Source organism: Ochotona princeps, chromosome 25, assembly GCF_030435755.1.
Source record: "Ochotona princeps isolate mOchPri1 chromosome 25, mOchPri1.hap1, whole genome shotgun sequence".
Taxonomy (NCBI): domain Eukaryota; kingdom Metazoa; phylum Chordata; class Mammalia; order Lagomorpha; family Ochotonidae; genus Ochotona; species Ochotona princeps.
In genome coordinates, this window is record NC_080856.1 from 23,450,844 (window position 1) to 23,474,071 (window position 23,228).

General features: G+C 41.0%; 1 protein-coding gene across 1 annotated transcript in view; it reads right to left on the minus strand.

Annotated features, from left to right (window-relative positions):
• The window catches only part of NUP205 (nucleoporin 205), a 64,055-nt gene that overhangs the window by 15,252 nt on the left and 25,575 nt on the right, over nucleotides 1-23,228 (minus strand). Inside the window, exons 16-33 of the mRNA XM_058681308.1 lie at nucleotides 20,641-20,740; nucleotides 20,034-20,171; nucleotides 18,756-18,945; nucleotides 17,988-18,108; nucleotides 16,146-16,227; nucleotides 15,727-15,891; nucleotides 15,288-15,412; nucleotides 14,262-14,376; nucleotides 12,278-12,427; nucleotides 11,693-11,764; nucleotides 10,872-11,029; nucleotides 10,305-10,385; nucleotides 9,433-9,624; nucleotides 7,630-7,891; nucleotides 7,436-7,534; nucleotides 4,917-5,065; nucleotides 2,864-3,055; nucleotides 1,844-1,965 (exon numbers count right to left, since the gene is read on the minus strand). Of these exons, the coding sequence (XP_058537291.1) occupies nucleotides 1,844-1,965; nucleotides 2,864-3,055; nucleotides 4,917-5,065; nucleotides 7,436-7,534; nucleotides 7,630-7,891; nucleotides 9,433-9,624; nucleotides 10,305-10,385; nucleotides 10,872-11,029; nucleotides 11,693-11,764; nucleotides 12,278-12,427; nucleotides 14,262-14,376; nucleotides 15,288-15,412; nucleotides 15,727-15,891; nucleotides 16,146-16,227; nucleotides 17,988-18,108; nucleotides 18,756-18,945; nucleotides 20,034-20,171; nucleotides 20,641-20,740 (2,513 nt within the window). The remainder of the gene's footprint in view (nucleotides 1-1,843; nucleotides 1,966-2,863; nucleotides 3,056-4,916; nucleotides 5,066-7,435; nucleotides 7,535-7,629; nucleotides 7,892-9,432; nucleotides 9,625-10,304; nucleotides 10,386-10,871; nucleotides 11,030-11,692; nucleotides 11,765-12,277; nucleotides 12,428-14,261; nucleotides 14,377-15,287; nucleotides 15,413-15,726; nucleotides 15,892-16,145; nucleotides 16,228-17,987; nucleotides 18,109-18,755; nucleotides 18,946-20,033; nucleotides 20,172-20,640; nucleotides 20,741-23,228) is intronic.

Below are 23,228 nucleotides of genomic sequence, written 5' to 3' on the forward strand. Positions count from 1 at the left end.
TAAATTTATATAAATTAAATGTGCATACACAATGCAAACTTATATCTTAAATTTATACACACAGTGTAAACTTATATCTTAGTAAAGACAGCATGAATCTGGAAAAACCTTAAAAGAAAAACTTGTGTAATTTGATGACAAAGTTTAAAACTTTCTAAAGGTTTAATTCTCTCTAAATGTTCCACTGGGCCATACAGACTATAAGAAAAAGACAAAACCAAGCTACTTTGCCCAGATTTGCTTCCCTATTACCTAAGCCAAAAACAAACATGCTCTGTCCACTAAAGAAAATAAAACAAGCTATAAAATGACAATCATTCCTTAAGGAATGACTTCTTGATTTGAAAGGACGGTGGCACTGCATGGGGCTGAGCCAGGCTGCAGCCAGGAGCCAGGAACTCTGGGTCTTCCTTTGGCCCATCTGCCACTGTTCTCCCAGGCACATTAGCAGGCAGCCAGATCAGAAGCTGAACAGGCTCAAATCGGCACTCCTACGGGAGGCAAGGATCACAGAGGGAGGACTCAACAGCTGCACCCTGGAGCCAGCTCCATAATTTAACCTTTAAGATTAGGTCAAGGGCCCAGCGGCGTGGCCTAGCAGCTAAAGTTCTCGCCTTAAATGCGCCAGGATTTCATACGGGCGCTGGTTCTAATCCCGGCAGCTCCACTTCCCATCCAGCTCCCTGCTTGTGGCCTGGGAAAGCAGTCGAGGACAGCCCAAGGCTTTGGGACCCTGCACCCGTGTGGAAGACCTGGAGGAGGTTCCTGGCTCCTGGCTTTGGATTGGCACAGCACTGGCCGTTGCATTCACTTGGGGAGTGAATCATCAGACAGAAGATCTTCCTCTCTGTCTCTCCTCCTCTGTGTATATCTGACTTTATAATAAAAATAAATAAATCTTTAAAAAAATATTAGGTCTTGAAATGCTATAATAACAAAGTATTCATTATCACAAATGCCCATATTTAAATAAATAATTACCCAGAAAAGGGCTGCCTGTTGAGAGAGAATGCACACGGAACAGAAGCAAAAGGAAGGCTTGGCACAGGCAGTGATGACAATTTGTCATGAAGTAAAGGGTATGTAACTCACCTTCTTTGCCTAAAGTGAAAATAACCCCCCTGCTAAAAGCCTTAGGAAAACAAACGCCAAAACTGGTTTTTCTGCTAGAGTTAAAATAATTCTGTGGTTCAGCTTGAAAAACTCAGAAAATCAGTTAGGCAATGGACCCTTTGTGAGCAATTATCAAACTGAAACTAACTATTATTTACTGCTAGGAAGGCATGCCTACTGCTTAACAATGCTGCAGCCATGCCGACAAAAAAGAAAATACTTCAAATCAAAGCTTTTGTATTAAAACTGAACTGAGAAATTGCTGACAGTTAAAAACAATTTCAAATGAAGCTTTCGAATTTAACGAGCAGTAAGTAAAATGTCCAAAGGGGGGGAAAAATCACAGACCTTGAAATTTTATCCAAATCACCAGGAATAGGAAATGTGTAACATATTATAATTTCACATAGCACTATAAAAGACCATTGTAACAGAAAACAAATATTTCTACTGAATAAGAGAATAAGACTGGGAAGAAACACTTCTAGCAACAAAATTCTCTCCCATATTCTAAAGTTTAACAGTATTCTGAAATGGAAAGCATTAGGCCTTATTTATTTTCTTTGCTCTTACTAGCAAACTCCCATTAGGACAGCATAGAGACGTATAGCCAAACACACAAGAGAGTCAAGTGAGAGACTATCATATACCAGTGGGGAAATGACACTTGGTATTTCCTTGACAACCCTTTCACGGGACTAGAACCAAACTGGCCTATGTGAACACTTACCCCTGCGCATCCATTTCTGGGCGCATGTCATAGACTTGGCATTGTGCTAGCCGCACAATCACTCCGGACCTCAACAGCTCTAAGGCGCCTTGCTGTATCTTAGCGACTCTTGTGAGAAATGCCTACAAAGTCATAGACGGAAAAATCAACAGTGTGGAAATCACGGGAAAGGACCCCTACAGAAATGAGACTTTCTCACGGCACTTTTCTCACCTTCAATCACCAACGAAAACAAACTCGGAGCTAGCTAGCTACAAGGGAACAATATACTGCCTTTGTCAGGATTTTATAAGCACTCACTACAACATATCTAAACTGCCGACATATTGGGCCATGCATGAAATAAACATGCAACTAAAATAATTAGTCATTATCATGTGGCCAGAGATGCTTATATGTCTGTAGTACCCAAAGCCATGTGTGGCATTTACTGGGTATTCAGTTCAAAACTTGTCATGTTAACAAATGAACAGAGAAAAGGGAGTTAAGTGCTCCCATACTGTGATACTCATGTTAAGTTCAACCAGGAGTATTGTGATACTCATGTTAAGTTCAATAACAAAATATTAAAACAGATTTGTAGGCAAGTAAACAGAGTCGGAGCCAACCTATCTGTATTGGAAATGGAGCGTCTAAAGTACAGGAGCCAGAACACTGGGATTTAACAGGCAGCCAATGAAGAGTGAATTTTACAGCACATGATGCCTCGTGGAGCACAAAGCGTCAGACCACCACCACCAGTGATCACCCCCATTATCCAGCTAATTTTGTCAGGACCACTTCAATTTATTTATTTTTTTTAACTAAAAATATATTTTTTGGTCAACAAAGCGTCTTTATTGTCAGACTTCAAATTTATTCTTCACACAGTGAATATGTTTCCTACACAGAGCCCCACATGCAAAACTCAGGACAGCATGTACGACAGAAGACAATCATCAAAATGTATGAGCCATTCAGTCTCTTCAATATGTCTGCAGCCCCAAGAAGAATAAGCAGCTGGTGTTCACCAAGTCATACCAGTTTGGATTCGTAAGTATAGAGGGCTTTTAGGAGGGGAGGTTGCGGAGTCAGTAGACTCTGCAAAGTCCGGTCATCTTCCAGCAGGCTGTCCACAAGGACCTTCAGATAGCCACTGTTGGAGAGGTACAGAAGCCACTGCTGCTGCTTATCCACGGAGACGATCCGATCCAGCAGGGCCAGGGCCAGCATCTGAGGGGAGAGCGAGGCAGAGTGTATAACAGTATATGACAGTAATTGGCTTACCTACAAATTCTTTTAGAACCTTTTGCAAGACAATGGAATGCTCGTAAGAAAATTTCTTCGTTGTTTAAAATATGCTGTAGATTACAGGTATAGGTTCAGAATTTAGGTCCATTAATAAATAAAAGTATATTTTGGTAACATATTAAAATAATGACACTGACTGTATTTTAGAAGAATTTAGACATCAGCTTACAGGTTTAACAAAGTTGTTTTTTTTTCTAATTGTGAAGTTTCACACACTCATTACAGAAAACCCAGACAGGCATATTAATAAAGACATTATCAAATAAAATGATTTCATACTTTTAGGTCTACTCTTCCCAGTGTTTTTTCTTCAATTTCTAAAAATAATTTAAGGATTTTAAAAAACTCAACCAAGACTACTACATGTTTGCCTCGTTTTTAAAAATCCTATTTCCGGGCCCAGCGGCGTGGCCTAGCGGCTAAAGTCCTCGCCTTGAAAGCCCCGGGATCCCATATGGGCGACGGTTCTAATCCCGGCAGCTCCACTTCCCATCCAGCTCCCTGCTTGTGGCCTGGGAAAGCAGTCGAGGACGGCCCAAAGCTTTGGGACACTGCACCCGCGTGGGAGACCCGGAAGACGTTCCTGGTTCCCGGCTTCGGATCGGCGCGCACCGGCCCGTTGCGGCTCACTTGGGGAGTGAAACATCGGATGGAAGATCTTCCTGTCTGTCTCTCCTCCTCTCTGTATATCCGGCTTTCCAATAATAATAAAATCTTTAAAAAAAAAAATCCTATTTCCAGGGCCAGGCATGGTAGCCTAGCAGCTAAAGTACTTGCCTTGCATGTGCCAGGATCCCATATGGGCCCCGCTTCCCATCCAGCTCCCTGCTTGTGGCCTGGGATAGCAGTGGAGGATGGCCCAAAGCCTTAGGACCCTGCATCTGTGTGGGAGACCCAGAAGAAGCTCCAGGCTCCTGGCTTTGCATTGGCTCAGCTCCAGCCATTGCGGCCGTTTGGGGAGTTAGTCATCAGATGGAACATCTTTCTCTCTGTCTCTCCAATAAAATGAAAATAAATAAATCATACTTCCAGGGGCTAGTGCAGTGGTATAGCATGCTAAGCTTCAGCCCGAGGTACGAGGAATCCACATGGGTTTCGCTTCACTACCAACCCAGCTCCCTGTTTAATGGCCTGGGAAAGCAGCAATGGCCCAAGTCCTTAGCTCCTGCATCCATGTGGGAGACCTGGAAGAAGCTGTTGGCTCCCGGTTTCAGATATTAACCCAGTTCCAGCCACTGCAGCTATTTGGGCAGTGAACCAATGGATAAATGAGCTCTTTGTCACACTGCCTCTCAAACACAAAACTAAATAAATCAATCAATCTTTTAAAAAGTCATATTTCTGTAGTCTTCAAAACTATGATTTACTGCTAAATAATCTTCCACTGAGAGAAAAATTATCTTCTTAGCGCTATCTTGAGCATGTCACAACATTTTAAGGAACTGTAAATGCAAGTTTACATTCACAAAGATTTAGACAAGAAAAAGCTATATTCGGTGTAAAGATAATTTATTCAGCATTCTGTTAATCAAAGATCATTTTTAGGCGGTGTTTTCGTCAGTATTTTTACCCTAGTCAACCTCAAAATTAGCAAAAAAGATTATTCTGAGATGAAGTTCTGAATTAACATTCTGAACAGAATTGAGCAAGACACATGAATAAATAAAAGGCCTAAATGAGCAAATTCTGTTATAGAAAGTAAATTTTCAAAATGCAACACGTTTCAAAAGCCGATTCAGTGAAGAGCTCAGAACATTCTAAACCCCCCCAAGGCGGACGTTACCCTGCCAATCTCGTGGCCATCACAGGCGTCGCGACACACCACCTCCATCAGGGCAGCACCGTAGCTCTCTATGATGGCCACATTCTCTCGCTGCAATTTACTGAACACATCTTCTGGGGCTGTCAGCCTTTCCCACATGGTTTTCTTAGCTGAAGAATTAAAACAAAGCATACTCCACTAAAAAACAAGCAATTATGTCTCAGAAGCAATAAGAAAAACCCTTGCATGACTGAATGTATCAAGGCCCGCTATCTCATGGGCCAGGCACGGGACCCTTTCAGAACTCAATCTTCACATTTCTCATCAGTGGGCACTATACAAGAGTATCAGAAAACAATTTTCTTAAATAAATCAAAACGAGTTATGAGACTCTACAAGAGTCAATATGCTCTCTTTATCCCATTGATTAATCTGATTTGTTTTACTAAGATCTTGAGAATACAGCCATAAGGGACTAGGTCAAATGGGGACAAACTATCATTTTAATTTACTTAGTTGGAATACTTATTAAATATAGCAAGCACACACACAGACAAGGGTAATATAAACACATAATGATAACTAGTGGCATGAGCACATATTTGGTGTGATTTACATAAACATCTTAGGAAAGTTCCTCAACTACGCTAAATACAGCTGTGACCTGTATTTGAAACCAATTTCATGACTTTCCGCCCTAATTAGCACAGTTCTCAAATTGTCATCTTGATGAAGAAAGCATTTTTAATAGCTCCACATAGCAGCTGAGTAGTGATTATTCTAAACAAAATGAATGTTAAAAAAAAGTTAATGGAAATTAACGTAACGGCGAAGTTCCACTCTATATCCTTACACTTTATGTACCTATTTCTATTTGGCTGAAAGTTAGAAAAACAGAGATCTTCAACCTGCTGGCTCATTCTCCAAGTGCCCGCCCAAACCAAGTTGAGCTAAACTGGGGTGCCATCCATGGCTCTTTGTGCTGGCAGATCCGGCTGCTTCCAGCAGGGAGCGCGTTAGCAGCCAGGACTGCAACCCAACACTGGCAGAGGGAGTGCGGGCATTCGAGCAGCTTCTTAAAACACTATGCTAAAGCCCACACCATCACCTTGCCACAGGAAGCTCCTGCCTGCTTCAAAGCCTCTCAGAATGATTCTATTGTTGCTCCTAGTGTTCAAAGTATTCTTCTGCCTCATTTCAGTGGGTAATGCGTTTCTATAAATTCATCTTTTGGCTATTTCTCCCTTCTAAGGTACTACAGCACAGCAGACAACCTGCAAGGATAGTATGAACTAAACTATTCCTCACACTACCATAATTTTTAGGAATCTGTGTACAAAATGACACACACTCCTAAGTAGGAAGGCAGCGAGTTGCCAGAAGGTGGTTCTGGCATTTGCCTAACAAACAGAGTAACTCTGGCATGGAATCCTATATGATAGCATGCTGAACATTAACAACAGTTTTTCACATCTGAAGACAAAACATTCCAGATTATTATTCTCAATTTTGAATGCTATCCATATTTTAGAGACCAGCATTCATCAGTATTATTTAAAACATGGCTATCGGGCCCAGTGTGGTAGCCTAGGAGTTTTAAGTTCTTGCCTTGCACGCCCGGTATCCCAAATGGGTGCTGGGTTGTGTCCCAGCTGCTCCACTTCCCATCCAGCTCTCTGCTTTGTGGCCTGGGAAAGCAGTCGAGTACGGCCCAAAGCCTTGGGACCCTGCACCCGTGTGGGAGACCTGGAAGAAGCTCTTGGCTTCGATTAGGTTTAGCTCCAGCCACTGCACTCACTTGGGGAGTGAGCCAGCAGATAGAAGATGTTTCTCTCTGTCTCTCCTCCTTCTCTCTGTAAATCTGCCTTTCCAATAAAAATAAATAAATCTTTAGAACAAAGACTAATGTCTACCCCTTATAACTAAGAAATTCCATTTTTAGATTTATCAAAAAGTTTCACACCACTGCAAAAACATTTTTGGGACACCATCACACAGTCAACACTGGCAATGCCTGTTTAGAAGGCCGTTTGATATAATCTATTAAAATAAAATGAGCAAACTCCACTACAGAGAATCCTCCTGAGAAACAAAGCCACGTTCGACCCAGCACTTTTGTGACTGTTAAAAATTAGACACAATTTAAAGGCTCATGAATACGGAAAATGATTCAATAAATCTTACGTCCATACTGGACTAACACAATTACATATGTACTGCAGCACAGTGCAAGGGAGGAAATACACTGTACACTCCGCACAGCACACTGCTCAGCAGGACTGAGCAACTTAGAGCGAGCAAGTTACAGAGACACATAAAGCCATAATAATACTTGCATAGCAAGGTTCTTCTGCCAAACAATAATAATGTACTATCATAACACTTAAAAACTACATATTCTTCCTGCACTTCAGAGGACACACTTTAATGACATCGACTGCTTTATTATACTGTACTTCGCCACAAGATGAGAAGTGAGCATTTTTAAATTTTCAGCAGCCTTCTCTAAGAAGGACGATGAAGAATCAAGCTCGCTGTACCTGCTTCTAAAGTGTCGGGTTCATCTGGCCTCTGGGCGATCTGTAGGTAATAGAGCAGAGAGCCGTACAAGTGAGTCCGCACCCGCTGGAAGCCGCCACCTACAAAGAGGCAAACACACAGTCAACCCGTTTAGGACAATGCAAGTCAAAACACAAAGCTGGGATTTAGAGATAAAAAAAAAAAAAAAAAAAACCTGTTTTCAAAATGAAGTCCAATAATTTTTTCAAAATGATGTGAAGTGAAGAATCCCCGATGGAAGCGAAGCCCACTGGGGCGCTCTCTGCCAAAGGAGAGGTGACATTGTGAAGCATGAAAGCATAGTGGGCCTCTCCGGGGCTCGAGACCACCGTCTGCTTCTGTTCCGTGCGGACGGCTTGGCTGAGGTGGGCAGTCAGTGTGAACACAGCACCAGCGACCACCGGCATTAACTCCTGCGCTGCCTCATCATCCAGTATCTGAGGGCCAGAGGAAAATTAGAATGAGGATGGTATTTCTAGCTATGATCATCAGTTTCATATACATTTAACTTTTCAACTACTAATAACACAAGAATTGTTATAAGGGGTCAGAGTAGTGGCACAGTGAGTTAAGCCGGCACATGTGATGCGAACATCCCATATGGGTGACCAGTTCAGGAACTGGTTACTCTACTTCCGATTCTGTTCTTTGTTTATGCGCCTGAAAAGGCAGCAGGAGGTGGCCCAAATCCTCGGGATCCAGTAACCACATGGAAGACCTGGATGAAGTTCCTGGTTCTTGGCTCTGGACTTGCCCAGTCCTGGCCAGCACTGTGACACAGCAGGCAAAGTCACTGTCTGCAGCGCCAAAATCCCACACGGTCACAGTCTCTCGTGCCCTGCTGAGGGCCTGGGAAGACAGCAGACAATGGCCCAAGTCCCTGTGCTCCTGAACCCACAGAGAAGATCCAGACAAGTTCCTGGCTTCCCGACCAGCCCAACTCCAGCCACTGTGGCTATATGAGGAGTGAACCAGCCTCTCTAACTCAGCCTTCCAAATAATAAATGCATCTTTAAAAAAGGAATGAATCTTACAAACCACCAAAAAGAATTATGAAAAAGAAAGGGGGAAAAAAAAGCAAGCTAACATACAGCGACAACCTTAAGTATAGTATCCTACCCTTGGGAGATACGTCCCAAGACTCCTAGGGAATGCTCAAAGCCTTCTTACACTTTTATTTCCTGTGTATACATTCTAATGATAAAGTTTGATAAATGAGGCATACTAAGAAGTCAGTAATAAATAAAAAACAACTATAATAAGTTACATGAGAGTGGTCTCTCAAAAAATACATTTATACTGTACTTAAGATTTTTTTTTTTACTTGAAAGACAGAGTACAGAGAAAGAGAATCTTCCCCGCACTCATTCAATGCCCAAAGGCCCATCAAGGAAAGCACTGGCACAAGTCGAAGCCAGGAGCCGGCAGGTCCTTCCAGGTCCGCAGCACTTGGGCCATCTTCCAGTGCTTTGCCATGCACATTAGCAGGGAGCTGAGCAAGAAGTAGAGAAGCCAGGACTTGAACTAGCACAGATATGGGAAGCCAGCATTGCAGGCAGAGTCTTAACTTGCTATGCCACCACACTACCTCTTCCCCTCCCCCCTCCGTGCTCACACTTCCTGCTCTTATTGACCACAGGTAACCTAAACAACAGACGGAAAAATGGCAGCTAAGGAATCAGAAGATCCCAGCGAGACGCCGGCATTTAGAGACCACAGCGAGTCCCACAAAGGTCTGGGATGGGATCTGTGTGCACTTTCACAAGGTTCCTGAGACAATTCTGACACACAGTCTGCTTGAGAGCCACTACAAGTACAGAACTGATGTCCTTTCCAAGGCAAGTTCTAACACTGACATTACACAACTCTATTTTAGCCCTAATCTAACACAGAAAAAATTAATTAGGGAAACAACATCTGCTTGCTCATGCTGCATCTATTTGTCTAGCAGTGTGAAATAACTTGGGCAGCTTGTCACCTTATCGTGCACATCTTGTAAAATATCCCGGATGATCAGCTGCCGGTCCTCTGCCTGGATAAGGTCCTGGGGACAGGCGGTCAGGATGATCTCCACGAGCTGCCGCCACGACTCCAGCGCGTGGCGCTTGGCGTGAAGGCACTGCAGCAGTTTGTTCCTTCCCACCACATACTGAAGAATGGTGCTGATCTCCTGAGGCCAGAGAGGGAGTCACAGGGTTACACACAGCAGCGAGCAGCCGTTATTGACAAATTTCTATGTTTAACCTCGCCAGGAACCAAGAAGCAATTCACATGGAAACTACTACATGCATATCAGGCAACAGATACTATGAAAAGTGTGTGTGTGTGTGTGTGTGTGTGTGTGTGTGTGTGTGTGTGAGTGTGAGTGGCAGGAGCTAGGGAGGGAAGTGTTTAACATTATCTTCTTTCTGCAGTTGTCTACTTAGTCTTTCTCTAGAGCATGACAACTACCTAGCTCAATGCCAGGCTCCCTTGGCACACCTTTTATTTCTCAGCCTCTTCTGATGAGGTCAGCTATGTTTCCACATCCATGGTTCTTCCCACCTGAATTCTTACCCAAAAAACTCCCTTCTTTATTAACAAACGATCCAGCCCCCCTCATGTGTAAGCACTACTGAAGTCTACTACCTAAAACAGTTCTAATAGCCTGGCAGGAAAGCTGTCACATCAGGAGATCACACATCAACTTCAGTTCCATTTACAAAAGTCATAAAATTAAAAGGGAAAGAACCCACTAAAATTTCATTTTTATGTAGTTTACTAATAAACTCTATGGTAACTGAGATTTTGTCTTTTACATAGCTGAAAGGTTAAACCTGAAATACACCCAACAGACTTGATGAAACGCACCTCCATCAGCAGCGGCCTCTGTCCTATGGCTGCCATGCCCTGCAGGGCGTTCACTTCCGCCACCAGAACCCGATGAAGCAGCTGTACAGTGAAGAAAAGAGAAAAGAGACCATGAGACTCAGCAGTGGAACAACAACACTGAGCAATTACCATCACCTGTCCTACAGGAGAAAAAGCCAAGATACTCAACAACAGTGGCACTGTCCAATCTCCAAACAAAAAACCTCAGGTGTCCTTCCCATCCCAGAGTGGCACCAAAGCAGCCCTGTGGCTGCTTAAGTCAATCCGAGTGCCCTGAACACGGCTCATCTTCTGGGAAGGCCAGGAACGAAACAGTTAAAAACAACCTCACAGCCTCTGCTCAGAAGGATAATAATAAAAAAAAAAGAAATATTACAGGAGAGCTAAAGAATTGACACGTGGTCTATATACTATCTGCTGGCTGTCTGACAAAGATTATCATCTTATATAAGCTGGTGAGATCTCTTGCAAGAAGAGCAAAAAGTTTGGCCTAGATTTTTTACGACGATTCACTTTATACCACAGACACTTCACAGCCACCCTTACCTTCACATTGCACACCGTCTGGCCTCGGAAGTTCTTGTGTTCACAGTTAGCAATCACTTGTTCAATCTGGGCCCGGTCAAAGAAGTCCAGCTGCAGCGGCTCAGGAATTTCCTGACTGAAGTCAATGGAGTCGAGGATACTGAGAATTTTTCTACGTACTAGAAATGATAATAAGTAATTCAGTTTTCCTTGGGACGCTGAGAAGAGCAAAGCAACAACATGGCTCATTCTTGAACACAGTGTTTTGTTAGGAAAGAATGCTCGTCTAGAAATCAAAGAATATAGCACTGAAATCTAAATCTGGTTTCGTTTATTTAAGATTTTCTTTTCTGTCCAGTCATCCTAGCTATTAAAAAATAATTAGATGCAGGGGCCAGCGTGGAGGCTGAACAGACTAATCCATCAGGCACAACACCACACACAGTTGCTAGTTCATGTCCTGGCTGCTCCACTTCCCACCTGCCCCCTGCTTACGCTTAGTGAGGAACGCTCAAGTCCTTGGACCCCTGCATGCATGTGGGAGACCTGGAAGAAGCTCCTGGTTCTTGCCTTTGGATCGGCTCTGTTCTGCCAGCAGTCATTTGTGGAATGAAACAATGGGTGAAACATCTTTCTCTCTCTGTCTCTCCTCCCTGTATGTGAAATCTACCTTTCAAATAAAAATCAATCTTAAAAAAAAAAAAATCTAACTGTAACAAATAATCCTCTTTGTGTGTACAACTTTTCTGGCAGCTCAGAATTTCCAGGGACAAGCATAATACGCTCTTCAAGTTAAGCAATTTGTCTATAAATAAATTCATTTTTACTTCAAAGGGCTTTACCTTTAGTAGCAGTGTCAAAGTGAAGAAACCCAGAGACAGATCTATTTTCATCTTCTGTTCCCACTTCTCCATCTGCTGAATCATCAATAACAATGGATTGCAAGATGAAAAACATTGCATCTTATTTCTAGGTCATCCTGTCTACATTTAAGAATCCCTTTCAAAAGGACAGTTAAAATGCAAAGACTGATGAGGTGTGACTGCCAACATTCATCTAATTCTGTCCCTGAAAAATCTACTTCCCAGTTGTAATGAAGATAATCAGAATTCCAAAAGTGACAAGACTGAATCATGCCAAGTGGGATGTTTTAAAACGCTTACGTTTCATCTGCATGACACTTAGTGCAACAAACTCCAGTGAATATTTCGTATACAGCTAGTAAGGTACAATTTAATGTGCATGCTTAAAACCAATAAAATGACAATGATGTGGTTTTTAAATTTGTTGTGTTATGGCAAAATATTTTAAATGTGTAAGAACCATGTTGGTCTATCATCACATGCTAAAGACAAGATTCAGATTTGTGCATGTATTCATTCACAAAGACCAGTCACCAATGCAATAAGACAAACACCAACATTCACCTGAGTATGGCTTCACCGGCATGTCATCCAAGAGCAGGTGCAGAAGCCTCTGGGTGTGCGACCGCTGACGGTTGAGAGAAGTTACTCTTAGTTCTATTGAGGCAGTCTTCATAAGCCACGACATTTGGTTTAGCATAGATATTTCATATTCTGGAATTTAAACATGTAAATTTCAATTCCCAGAATAACAGAAAAAGATCAGAACAGATTTAAATTCCAAAATTCATCAGATACTCTCCCATGCAAGAAACTCAATAATTTAGGAAGTTTAGCAAAATTAACATTACTGTGTAAAACTAGAAAGGAAAAAACAGATAGCAAGAGAGAAAAAAAACAAATCAGTATATGTCTTCAAAGATGAGCTAAATCAAATGAAAAAGAAAAGAGAATAAAGGCTCCAATATTACAAGAGTTTCACAGCCTCTGAGTCTGTCATATTTTGATATTAACACATAACTTAAAAAAAGTAATTTTCAAATATGCAGTTTATATAAAAACTACATTTTGATTTTGATTTCATGAAATACATTTTAAAAATTTAAACTTAAATTGTATAATTTAAAACATTCATTTATTTATTCTACTGGAAAGGCAGATCTGTAGAGACAGAAAGACACAGAGAGAGATCCTCCATCTGTTGGTTCGTTTCCCAAATGACCACAAGGGCCATAGTGACGGTCTGAAGCCACAAGTCTCCTCTAGGTCTCCTGTGTGAGCACAGGGGTGCAAAATCTTGCACCAGTCCCACTGTTTTCCCAGGAGACAGAAGGAGCTAGAGGTTAGGAAGTGGAGTAGCCAGGACTCAAACTGGCACCCACAAGGGATGCTGACCTTGAAGGTGGAAGCTTAGCACGATATATCACCATGTTCTCCTAACTTGTGTGATTATTTGATATCTATTAAGATAACTAAAGATTTTTTTCACATATCCTAAAAGTTAGAAGCAACCCCACATTCCCTTAAATACTTAAGTCTTAAATTGTTGACAATATAAACATGAAATTCTTCAAATTATTATACATATTATTATTCTCCAAACAACTAACCATATTCATAATTTTGGGCAAAGCGAAGTCAATTTCTTTCCTTCTTTTTTTTTGTTTAAAGATTTATTTATTTTTATTGGAAAGGCAGATATACAGAGAGGAGAGACAGAGAGAAAGAATCTTTCATCCAAATGCTAAGCCAATTCTAAGCCAAGAGCCTGGAACTTCTTCTGTGTCTCCCACACTAGTGCAGGGTCCCAAGGCTTTGGACCGTCCTCGACTGCTTTCCCAGGCCACAAGCAGGGAGCTGGATGGGAAGCAGGTTCACTAAGACATGAACCAACGCCCATTTGGGATTCCCGGTGCGTGCAAGGCAAGGACGTTAGCTACCTCACTGGGCCTGCTAAGTCAATTTCTAAAAAGTACATATCATTGTAAGTTTCATACTAAGTATTCTTTTGAATGAGGTATAAAAAGAGTTTTTAAAATCTTTACACAGTAAAAAAAATCTCAAAACTAAAAATAAAAGAGGGGGCCAGCATATGCTGTGGTATAGTGAGTTAAGCTGATGTCTAAAACACTGGCATGCCACGTGGGTGCTAGTTCAAGTTCCTGTTACTCCACTTCTGATCTAGCTCTCCGACAGTGGCCTGGGAAAAGCAGTGGAAGCTGGCTCAAGTGTTTGGGCCTCTGCCAAGCAGCTGGGAGACCTGGATGGAACTCCTGCAGGACCTGGCCAACTGTGACTCCATGCGCAATCAGTACACGGAAGACTGCTGTTTTCGTCTCCTCCTCTCTCCTCCTTTTTCTGTATAACTATTTAAAATAAATAGATCTTTTAAAAAATACTAGATGAAAAAAATTTTAAGCTACCAAATAATTACGGGAAAGTAACAACGTGAAACTGGACTTTCACAAATACTGTTAACTTCTCTGCAATGAATAAATGAAAAAAAAAAAATCAATGTGGACAGTAAGGGAAAAGAATGCCCTCCTACCTTTGTTAGAAAAAGGCAAATGCTGCAGCTGAGAAAATAAGAAATCTTGGCTGGTTCTCAAGTATCTCATAGTGGGGCCAGACGTATCAGAGCATGCACACAACTGGTATATCACCTACGGGATGCAAATGAGAGAATTCTAAAAGCAACGCTGTGCAGGACACTTTGAGATACAAATTTCAAGTTATCAAGTAAACAACGAAAGCTATCAGCAACTCCAACAAGACGGATTAACATATTCACAATGAGCAGCTCAGAGTTACAAGTAGTCCTCCACACCTGGCTCAGAGGGCATAAGGAAATACAGTCGAGTATTAAGAACATTACTGTAGTGTTGATGTCACCAGTAACACTTATCAGTATGTTCACATATAGTTCACAAAAAAGTTTTAGTATTTAACTACTATTAGTTACAAATTCCTGAGAGGTAAACTTTATTTCATTTCAGCCTCAGCAAGATAATAACTTCAATGAAACTGAAGCAACTGCAGAAATCGTAAAGCTCCACTACTGTTTCAGATCATAAAGATAACCAAAGGGTAGAGTTCTAAGCTATTCCATTTCCAATCTAGCTGCCTGACAATGAGCCTGGGAAGCAGCTGAAGATGGCCCAAGTGCCTGGTCCCTGCCACCCAGCTGAAGACGGCCCAAGTGCCTGGTCCCTGCCACCCAGGTGGAGTTCCAGGCTCCTGACTTTCGCCTGGCCTAGTTCTGGCTGCTGTGGCCGTTTGGAGAGTGAATTAGTGAATCCAGGATGGAAGATCATCTCTCTCTGCAATTCTATCTTACAAATGTATTTGTAAAATTAAATAAAAAGTGAAAACAATACAACTATTGGAGAGTTTCCATACTAGCTGATCAAAATATCACAAAAATGTCATTTCTATCATTTTTTTTTAGAAGTTGTCAACATATGAGACCTTCAGATTTTCTGGATCTTGGGATTTGGATTTGATCTATAAGAGAGAACTGGTCAAGTTAAGCTCATTTCAACTCGGACTGTGGTGTGTCCCGTCCTGTGTGTACCTGGTAACACAGCTCTCCCAGCTGAGGAGCTTCCCGAACAGCCACAGGGCCGGTTCTCCCCTCCGTGCCTTTCTCCAAGATGTTTAGGATGGCGTGAAGGCAGGTCCGAGGGCAACCCAGGACTCCTACGTGAAAGAAAATTCAGCTTCTGCTTGAGAACTCCTGCCTTAGAAAAAGTTGAATTTTATACACACATGTTCTGTAGCAAACACTCTGAAGTGTTGCTACAAAACACTGATCAATGTCAACTCCCTAAAGTTGCGATTGGTCAATCTTGGTCTAAGCCCTAAGGACCACTTCGTCTTTCACATGGTTCATTTCTGTCAATGAAGTACTTCATTAGACCAAAAAGCAGTACATGATCACTTGTGTGCACAAATATGAAAATAAATAAATAAATAAATAAATAAATAAATATCTCCACATCTTACAAGCGTACCTGGATCTTGCAGGTTTGTGGTACTGACAGGTTTCTTTAGCTCAAAGCCCAACAAGTACAGAGCAAGATTGGGTGGATTGCGCTCCAAAGAGGTAATAAGAAGATTCAAGATGTGGCTTCTTGTTTCGTGTCGGATTACGGCTAATTTCTTTTCAAGTTCTGACCCTTGATGTGGAAATCACACAATAAAAATACAAAATGACACAAACTGAACGTAGGTTAACTTTTGATTTACCTCAACAGCTGTTACACTGGCTTCAGATTTATTTAAAGATAAATCCTAAAAGCATTACATACTTAACTCTAGCAAATTCTTAACTTCTGTTAGATTATCACTAAACAAGTAAATACTTTTAAGATGCTTTTATATTAAGTACAAAGTAAAAATATATGTATATGCCTGGTAATCTCAGGCATACCTTCTTCCAGACGCACAAATTCTTCCGCATCCTCACTGTCCAAGCATTCCACAAAGCCCGCCATCAGCTTCTGACTCACACTCTAAAGGCAGAGAAAAAGAAACGACAAGTTGCAAGAGGCTGTTTAATTACAGAAACTATGATAAACACGTATTTGCACACACATGCCTATAACATTTGTCTGTGAAGAAGCAGGGTAAACCTGTCCCAATGACTTAGATTTTATTCATGTTTTGAACAGAAAACTCAGTTCCCTGAATTGCCATAAATTAGCTCTGTCAAAAAGTTTCGAAAATGTTAGTTTTAACACTTGCTTCCTTAATTTCCTTCCCAAAGAATCATAATAAATTTTTAAATTTTTTTTTAAACCATCCATAGCAAATTTATTATGCATAACCTTTTTTTCCTTAGGTACTAAGTTCCCAGCATAATAAAATTTTTAAAATAGGGCCCAGCAAAATGGCTCAGTGGCCAAAACCATGCCTTACATGTGCCGGGATCCCATATGGGTGCTGGTTTGTGTCCCAACTGTTCCATTTTCCATGTAGTTCCCAGCCTGTGGCCTAGGAAACAGTACAGGATGGCGCAAAGCCTTGGGACTCTGCACCTGCATGGGAGACCTGAAAAAGGCTCCTGGCTCCCGGCTCCCGGCTTTGGATCTACTCAGCTCCAGCCATTGTGAATCAGTGGGTGGAAGAGCTTCCAATCTGTCTCAACTTCTCTCTGTAAATCTGCCTTTCCAATAAAACTAAAACTAAAAATAATTTTTAAATTATAAAAAGAACACTACTGTTTCAAAACCTTTATTTTATACTCAACATTATGAGATCTTCACTAAAACTTTAATAAAAGGTGTCATCTTCCCTCTTTCAAAACATACTACTCATCACCAATTCCATATTTTTTGGCTTATTTGTTTAGAAATCTAGTAGAATGTTAAAATCAGTAATAATAATTTATGCCAAAAGGAACTTCAATAAACCACAAATCTTCAACATTCCTGACTATCACATTGCTTCATAAACTTCATTCCAAAGCCAAGATCGGACAAGTTTGTTTACCAAACAGTAATTCTCAACCTGGGCACTGAGAAAGATGCAGCGCCATTTCGAGTTGTCACAACTGAAAGCTACCACAGCTAATAATGGCAGGGAGCCAGGGACGCTAACCGTCTTTCAGTGTGAGGGGCAACTGTCCCCAAGATGAAGATCTGTCCCAGCCCGCTGGCAGAAGAATCCCTCTTCCTAAACATTGTAAAGGAGTACATACTAAAAAACCAACTAGCTAAAGCATTTTTAACACAGAGAAAAATTGGGGATAAAGGTCTACCAAAAAAAACAAAAAACTATTTTCCCACCTGTAGCTATTCAGTGAAAAGAAATACAACTAATATGGGTCAAATAAAAAGGGGAACACTTAAAAATTCTATTTTTGTTTCTTCTCCCAAGAGGTAGCACAAATGTGCTCCACTAGAACACCATGGAAGCAGAAAACTCAACAGTGAACAAATGCAAAATGGCAGTAGGCAACTCAGAACGAAGCGAAGTGGCAGGAAACCAGCAGAAGCTGCAGCAATAAACCTCATTTTCCAAAATGTGCTTAGTGCAGCAGCCGTCTTATCAAGCTGCATAATCACACACCATGGCACATGTCACACACCATAGCTAATGTATGTATACTGTGATCAAAGACCAGTCACATCCAAGACATGTGGCACTTTTTACCCATTCCCATGCAAATACACTTCAAGCACATTTTTCCACAAACAAGGATATAATTCCTCCAGACTCTCTGACTTCCTTATATACTCAGAATGCCAAAAGTGACAAGAGAATCAGTTACCTGATCATGTGTGAAATCTCCAACCAATTTTATCTGAATATTGGAGTTGCAGGAGATACAGCACAGGATCTTAGCACTTTCAAAAGCTAATTCTGGATTAGTATTGCCATGATACAGGTATCTTTGGAACAAGAAAACATTTGAGAAACAAAATGACATAAAATCTCATCACTCCCAACAATGAAACTTTGGCATTAGGACCCCTCCTACTCAAACAGCACCCTTGAGTTAAATAGAAAACGGTGTCCTCTTCTAACCAGTTACAAGTTCAAGTCAGGTTCCCCAAAACTCAGTAGGCTGACATTCTAATCTACAGTCCTCTTATTTGGAAACAGGGCTTTTGGATTGGTAGTCAGTCAAGTTCAAATAAGGTCATCAAGGACCTAACGTGACTAGCGTCCTTCGAGAAAAACAGCAAATGTGGGTCTGGATACACAGTGCAGGAAGCTTACCCTGTTAAGCTAAACCTAAAAGCAGAGGTTAGAGTGCTGCTTCTGCAAGCCACAGAACACTAGATCACAGGAGAGATAACTGTGCTGCCTATCCAGCCCTCGCCTCCAGATACCCAGCTTCCCTGCAAGTTTTACAAATACTTATGGAGCAATTTAGCAAGAAGAAAAGCAATTGTAGAGTAATACCAGATGAACTACAGGAGGTAAGATGAAAATGAAGCAAAGAAAAGAAAAATAAGATGATACACTCGCTATCCAATGAGATTCAGAAATCAAGGCCAGCAGGTCTATTTCTATAGCAACAAATATGACGTACCTGGCAATGTTTACCACATTATCTGCCTTCTTGGTTCTGGGATTAATTCCTTGCAACAGCTGTTCTAAAGGGGAGACTATCAGAGCCAGTTGGCTTTCCCTCAGCAGATCCATGAAGAGATTTTCCTTTTGCAGGGCAAGATTGAGCAGTGCAAGACAATGCTGCACCGCCTTCTCCAGGTGCTTCTTCCCTGGAAGCCAAAAAAGAACTTCAGAAATGTTTGTCACTTCTTAGGAAAACAAATTTTAGATTCAAAAGGACTTCGTGGCTTCAAACTTTGAGCACCAACTTGACAAACTGTTCGTGGTTTCGTTCGGGACATAGTCTACTTTTCTGGAGTTGCTTCCCCTTTGCCTTTTCCCTGCTTAGGTAAAGCCATGGTTCTCGGACTAGGGTGATTTGGACCCGGATGACATTTGACAAGGCTTGCAGAAGCCTATGGTTGTCTCACCTGGGAAAGTCCTACCAGCCTCTGGTGGCTAGAAAGCTCTAACACATGTTGGACAGCACCCACATTCAACAATTACTCAGCTCAAACTGCATATGGTGTCAGTGCGGAGAGAGTGACTCCAAGCAAGACTCACGACAGAAAATAAAAGAGCAGCCACCTATAATCCTATCATGTAAATTTAAGAGTTTGGCTTAATTCCTAACATGGCTTTTTATTTGTATATTGTAAAATTAATATGCTTAGAAGCTGTCTTTTCTCATGTAGGCCATAGCCATCTTAAATGAAGGCAGCATGGTGGCATGAAGCACGGGGTCTGGAGCTACACTGCCTGGGTTCAAACCCCAGCTCCGACACTCACTAAGCGAAGGCAGTGTCCCCTACCCACACATGTATTCATTTATTAATTGGAAATAAGATCTACCTCTAAGAACTTTCATCAAGATTAAATGCGCTGATACAGTTACCACACTTTTTAAAAAGCCAAATGCATAGTGAGCATACAAAAACTAATAATGATAATAATATTAAAATAAAACTTACTGAACACTGTACTAAGTACTATCTTAAGTGGGTTTTTTTTTTGACAAACATAATGAGATAACAAAATCAAAAATACTTCAGATTTAAGCTACAACATGCTAAAATGCTCGTTCTAATTTTCTACAAGGGGCCCTGCCACAGACAAGCGACTGTATCTCTGTCCTTGAATCCGCTTTCACTGAGGATGCAGGCCCACTGAAATGACTCACTGAAAACATCACTGCAGAGAGAATCTCACAACAGATACATATCAAAACTGTTCTCCACGGGGACTTGTGGGCACACACCAGGAAAGGCGGCGTAGGTATCCAGCTGCTTCACTCCTTCCTCCAGCAAGCTAAGGCAGAGCTCTAACATCGGCGACTCATTCAGAAGATGGTACATCAGGCTAAACCCAGGCGGCTTGTAGGCTATGATCTCTTCTCCTAAATGGGACATAGCAGAGTTCAAGAGACGGTTCATCTGTTCTTTTGTCACATTCTTGATTTAAATGAAATGTGTGAAATTTATAAATTACATGACATCCACGCACATGAAGGTACGTATCAATTTAAGAACAGTAATAGAATCCTATTCAACAAACATCCCCAACAATCTTCTCGCACACAGCGCTTAGTCGCCTAGACAGGCTAACACATTCAAAAGAGAAATCTGTCACTGCACTTGATCTCCCTCCATTTAATAAAATCGATTTTCTCTTGAAAAACTAAGAGTGAAACAATGAAATGAAATGTTAAGTTCAAATTAAAGATACAAATACTTTACCTTGAATATAACATACATATATATATATATATATATATATATATATATATATATATATACATGTAAAATTCATACAGGTAAGTAGCTTTATAAATAGCTGACATTAGGAAAAAAAAAAAATGTAATTACCTTGCAGCTCCACAAACTGATCCACAAAATCTTCAAGCTGGGGCTCATAATCCCTGAGCAATTTGTAAAAGACCTCCAGCACCACCTCGGCCACCTCCCACTGCGCAAGGACACAAACACATCGTTAGCAACGGAACAGTCCAAGGGGCAGCTGTGCCAGGGATTGCATTCCTCCCACTTACTGTCTGGAAAACGAATCCCTTATCCATGTTATTAATTTACACTGAACAATACAGAAATCCCAATACATGTGGATTTTCCTAAAGGATGAAGGATTGTCACATTTTCAAGATAAAATCTTTCTTAAAGCAACACCCTTAAAGAAACATGTCCACAGCAGAGGTTTAGGCTTTATGCAGAAACCTAAGGCCTCTAGTATTTAGTCCTTCATTAAAACATCACCAAGGGTCAACCAAATTACATCGTATCTAAGAATTTCAGCTGGAAAGGATCTGACAAATTATCTAATCATTGTTATTTCATAAGCGAAGTGAGTGAAGCTCAAAGGAATGATGAAGCCCCCAGAACCATGAGGCCTGAAAGCAAGCAGCACATTCAGCCCAGGGCTCTGTTAGACCAGGGGCCACTCCACGGCTGCACTGCAACAGGACACAACCTCCACGGGCTAAGCCCTACTGACCCGATTACCTGCCTTTAAAAAAGGTGTTTTCAAGAGCTATTGTCAGTAAAGGGAAATGCATGAAAACAAACAGTAAAACTTTAATAAAACATCTATTGTATAGAATCTTAGGAAGACTGAACTTGGAAATCACTGTAAAATGGGTTGTTGTTTCTTTGATTACTATTTTAATTTCCAATACACACAATACAAAATGCTAAGTTTAGGAAAGGCACAGCAGGGTAACTTCTTATTAGTTCTTAAAAATAACTCATTTATTTGTATTTTTCAAAAATGCCAAGAAAATTAATTCTCTTTTCAATGGCATAACGTTAAGTTAGGAATTTGGGGATTAATGCAAGCACACTGCCTCTACCGCTGTATTTATCTCAATCCAAAGCGCTGGGGTTGTTTTTGTTTTGTTTTTGAGGTCAGTGTCCTAAAAGCTTGTCTTTTATAACAAGACTTTGAAGTAGAATAATTTCAGAAAATTGAGGACAAAGTGTTTAGGGTCACTCTGCTGGCTCCACAGAAAGCAGAAGCAGCTGAACTGTAGCTGTGCATCTGGGGTGATGGAGCAGGGTGGTCGCACACCCCGAACACCTGGGTCACAGTGGCCTTGGGGGAAAGGCACACACGCACTCACACAAGTGCAAAAGAATATCCAAACATTTCCTTGCAGGGATTGCAATGACCCGCATCCAGTACTGATTTCAAATGAGGCACAGTGGCTGTTATTAGTTTCACACATCAGAAAATACATAAACAATATAGACCTAGAATTTAAACGTGTCCTCTCATGCTCGCTTTCACCACAAGGACAGCAACAACTATGAAGCAAGTTACAAAAAATAAAGTGATGGAATATTAAAAACAGGTTTGTCAAACAGGACAGTAAACAAGTTAAATTACATCTGATAGAAAAAAAAAAACCCTTTATGACATGAAAAATTATCATGATGTGAAGTTGCACAAAAGGAATGTAGAATAGTATAACTATCTCCCATGCTACCTAAGCATACATGCAATTTAAAAAACCCTAGAACTGTCCTTCCTTTGGCAACTGGATTATGATGATATAATTTCTTATATTTCTATATTTTTCTAATTACTCCATATTAGCATGAACTAAATTTTACAGTCATTAATATATCAAATTTTTAAACCCCACAACTTCAAAATCAACTGTAAAACTAAAGCAGAAATGCTGCTACAAAATATACTAAAGAGGATTCTGTGAGGTAATAAACAGCAATAATAAGACTAAAGTGAATTACATCAGAACCCAAAAGGGTCTCTTACATAGCTTAGTGGTTATGAGCTTGGATCTGGAATCAGTCCTAGGTTCAAGTCCTGGTCCTGGACCTTAGGCAAGTTCCTTAACCTTGCTAAGCCTCCATCTGTAAAATGGGAATGTTAATAGTACCTGCCTCAAGGTAGTATCAGAATTACATAAGATGATACATATGGTAAGCTCGGCAGTTAGGTATCTTGCAACCAGAGCCAGTATGTGCATAAATGTTAAGTGCTTCCTAGCTTCCATCCACGGCAGATATGTCTGATGGAGCTTGTTCCCACTAAGCCAACATTCCACAGCTAAGAAGTGCTACTGATAGAAAAGACACTGGTGTGCAAGTCAAGATTATTTCAATTCCTAACCTAACTCATCCCAATAAGGACTAATAGTATGACTCTCACAAAGGTGTAACATCCTTGGTTAAAGGTTAGCCAAAATTCATTCAATCAAGGAACTGAATGACAACGAACTCGTTTCATTTAAATTAATGATCACTAATTGGTCAGTGCTTTCATTTTAATTCCCCACTTTTTTTTTTTTTTTTGAAAGAGAGAGGAAAGACAGAGAGCTCTTGCATCCATTAGTTTACTCCCCAGTTGCTCCTTACAGCTGGGACTGGAACAGCAGTCCATCCAGGTCATTCACGTTGGTAGCAAGAAACCCAAGTACCTG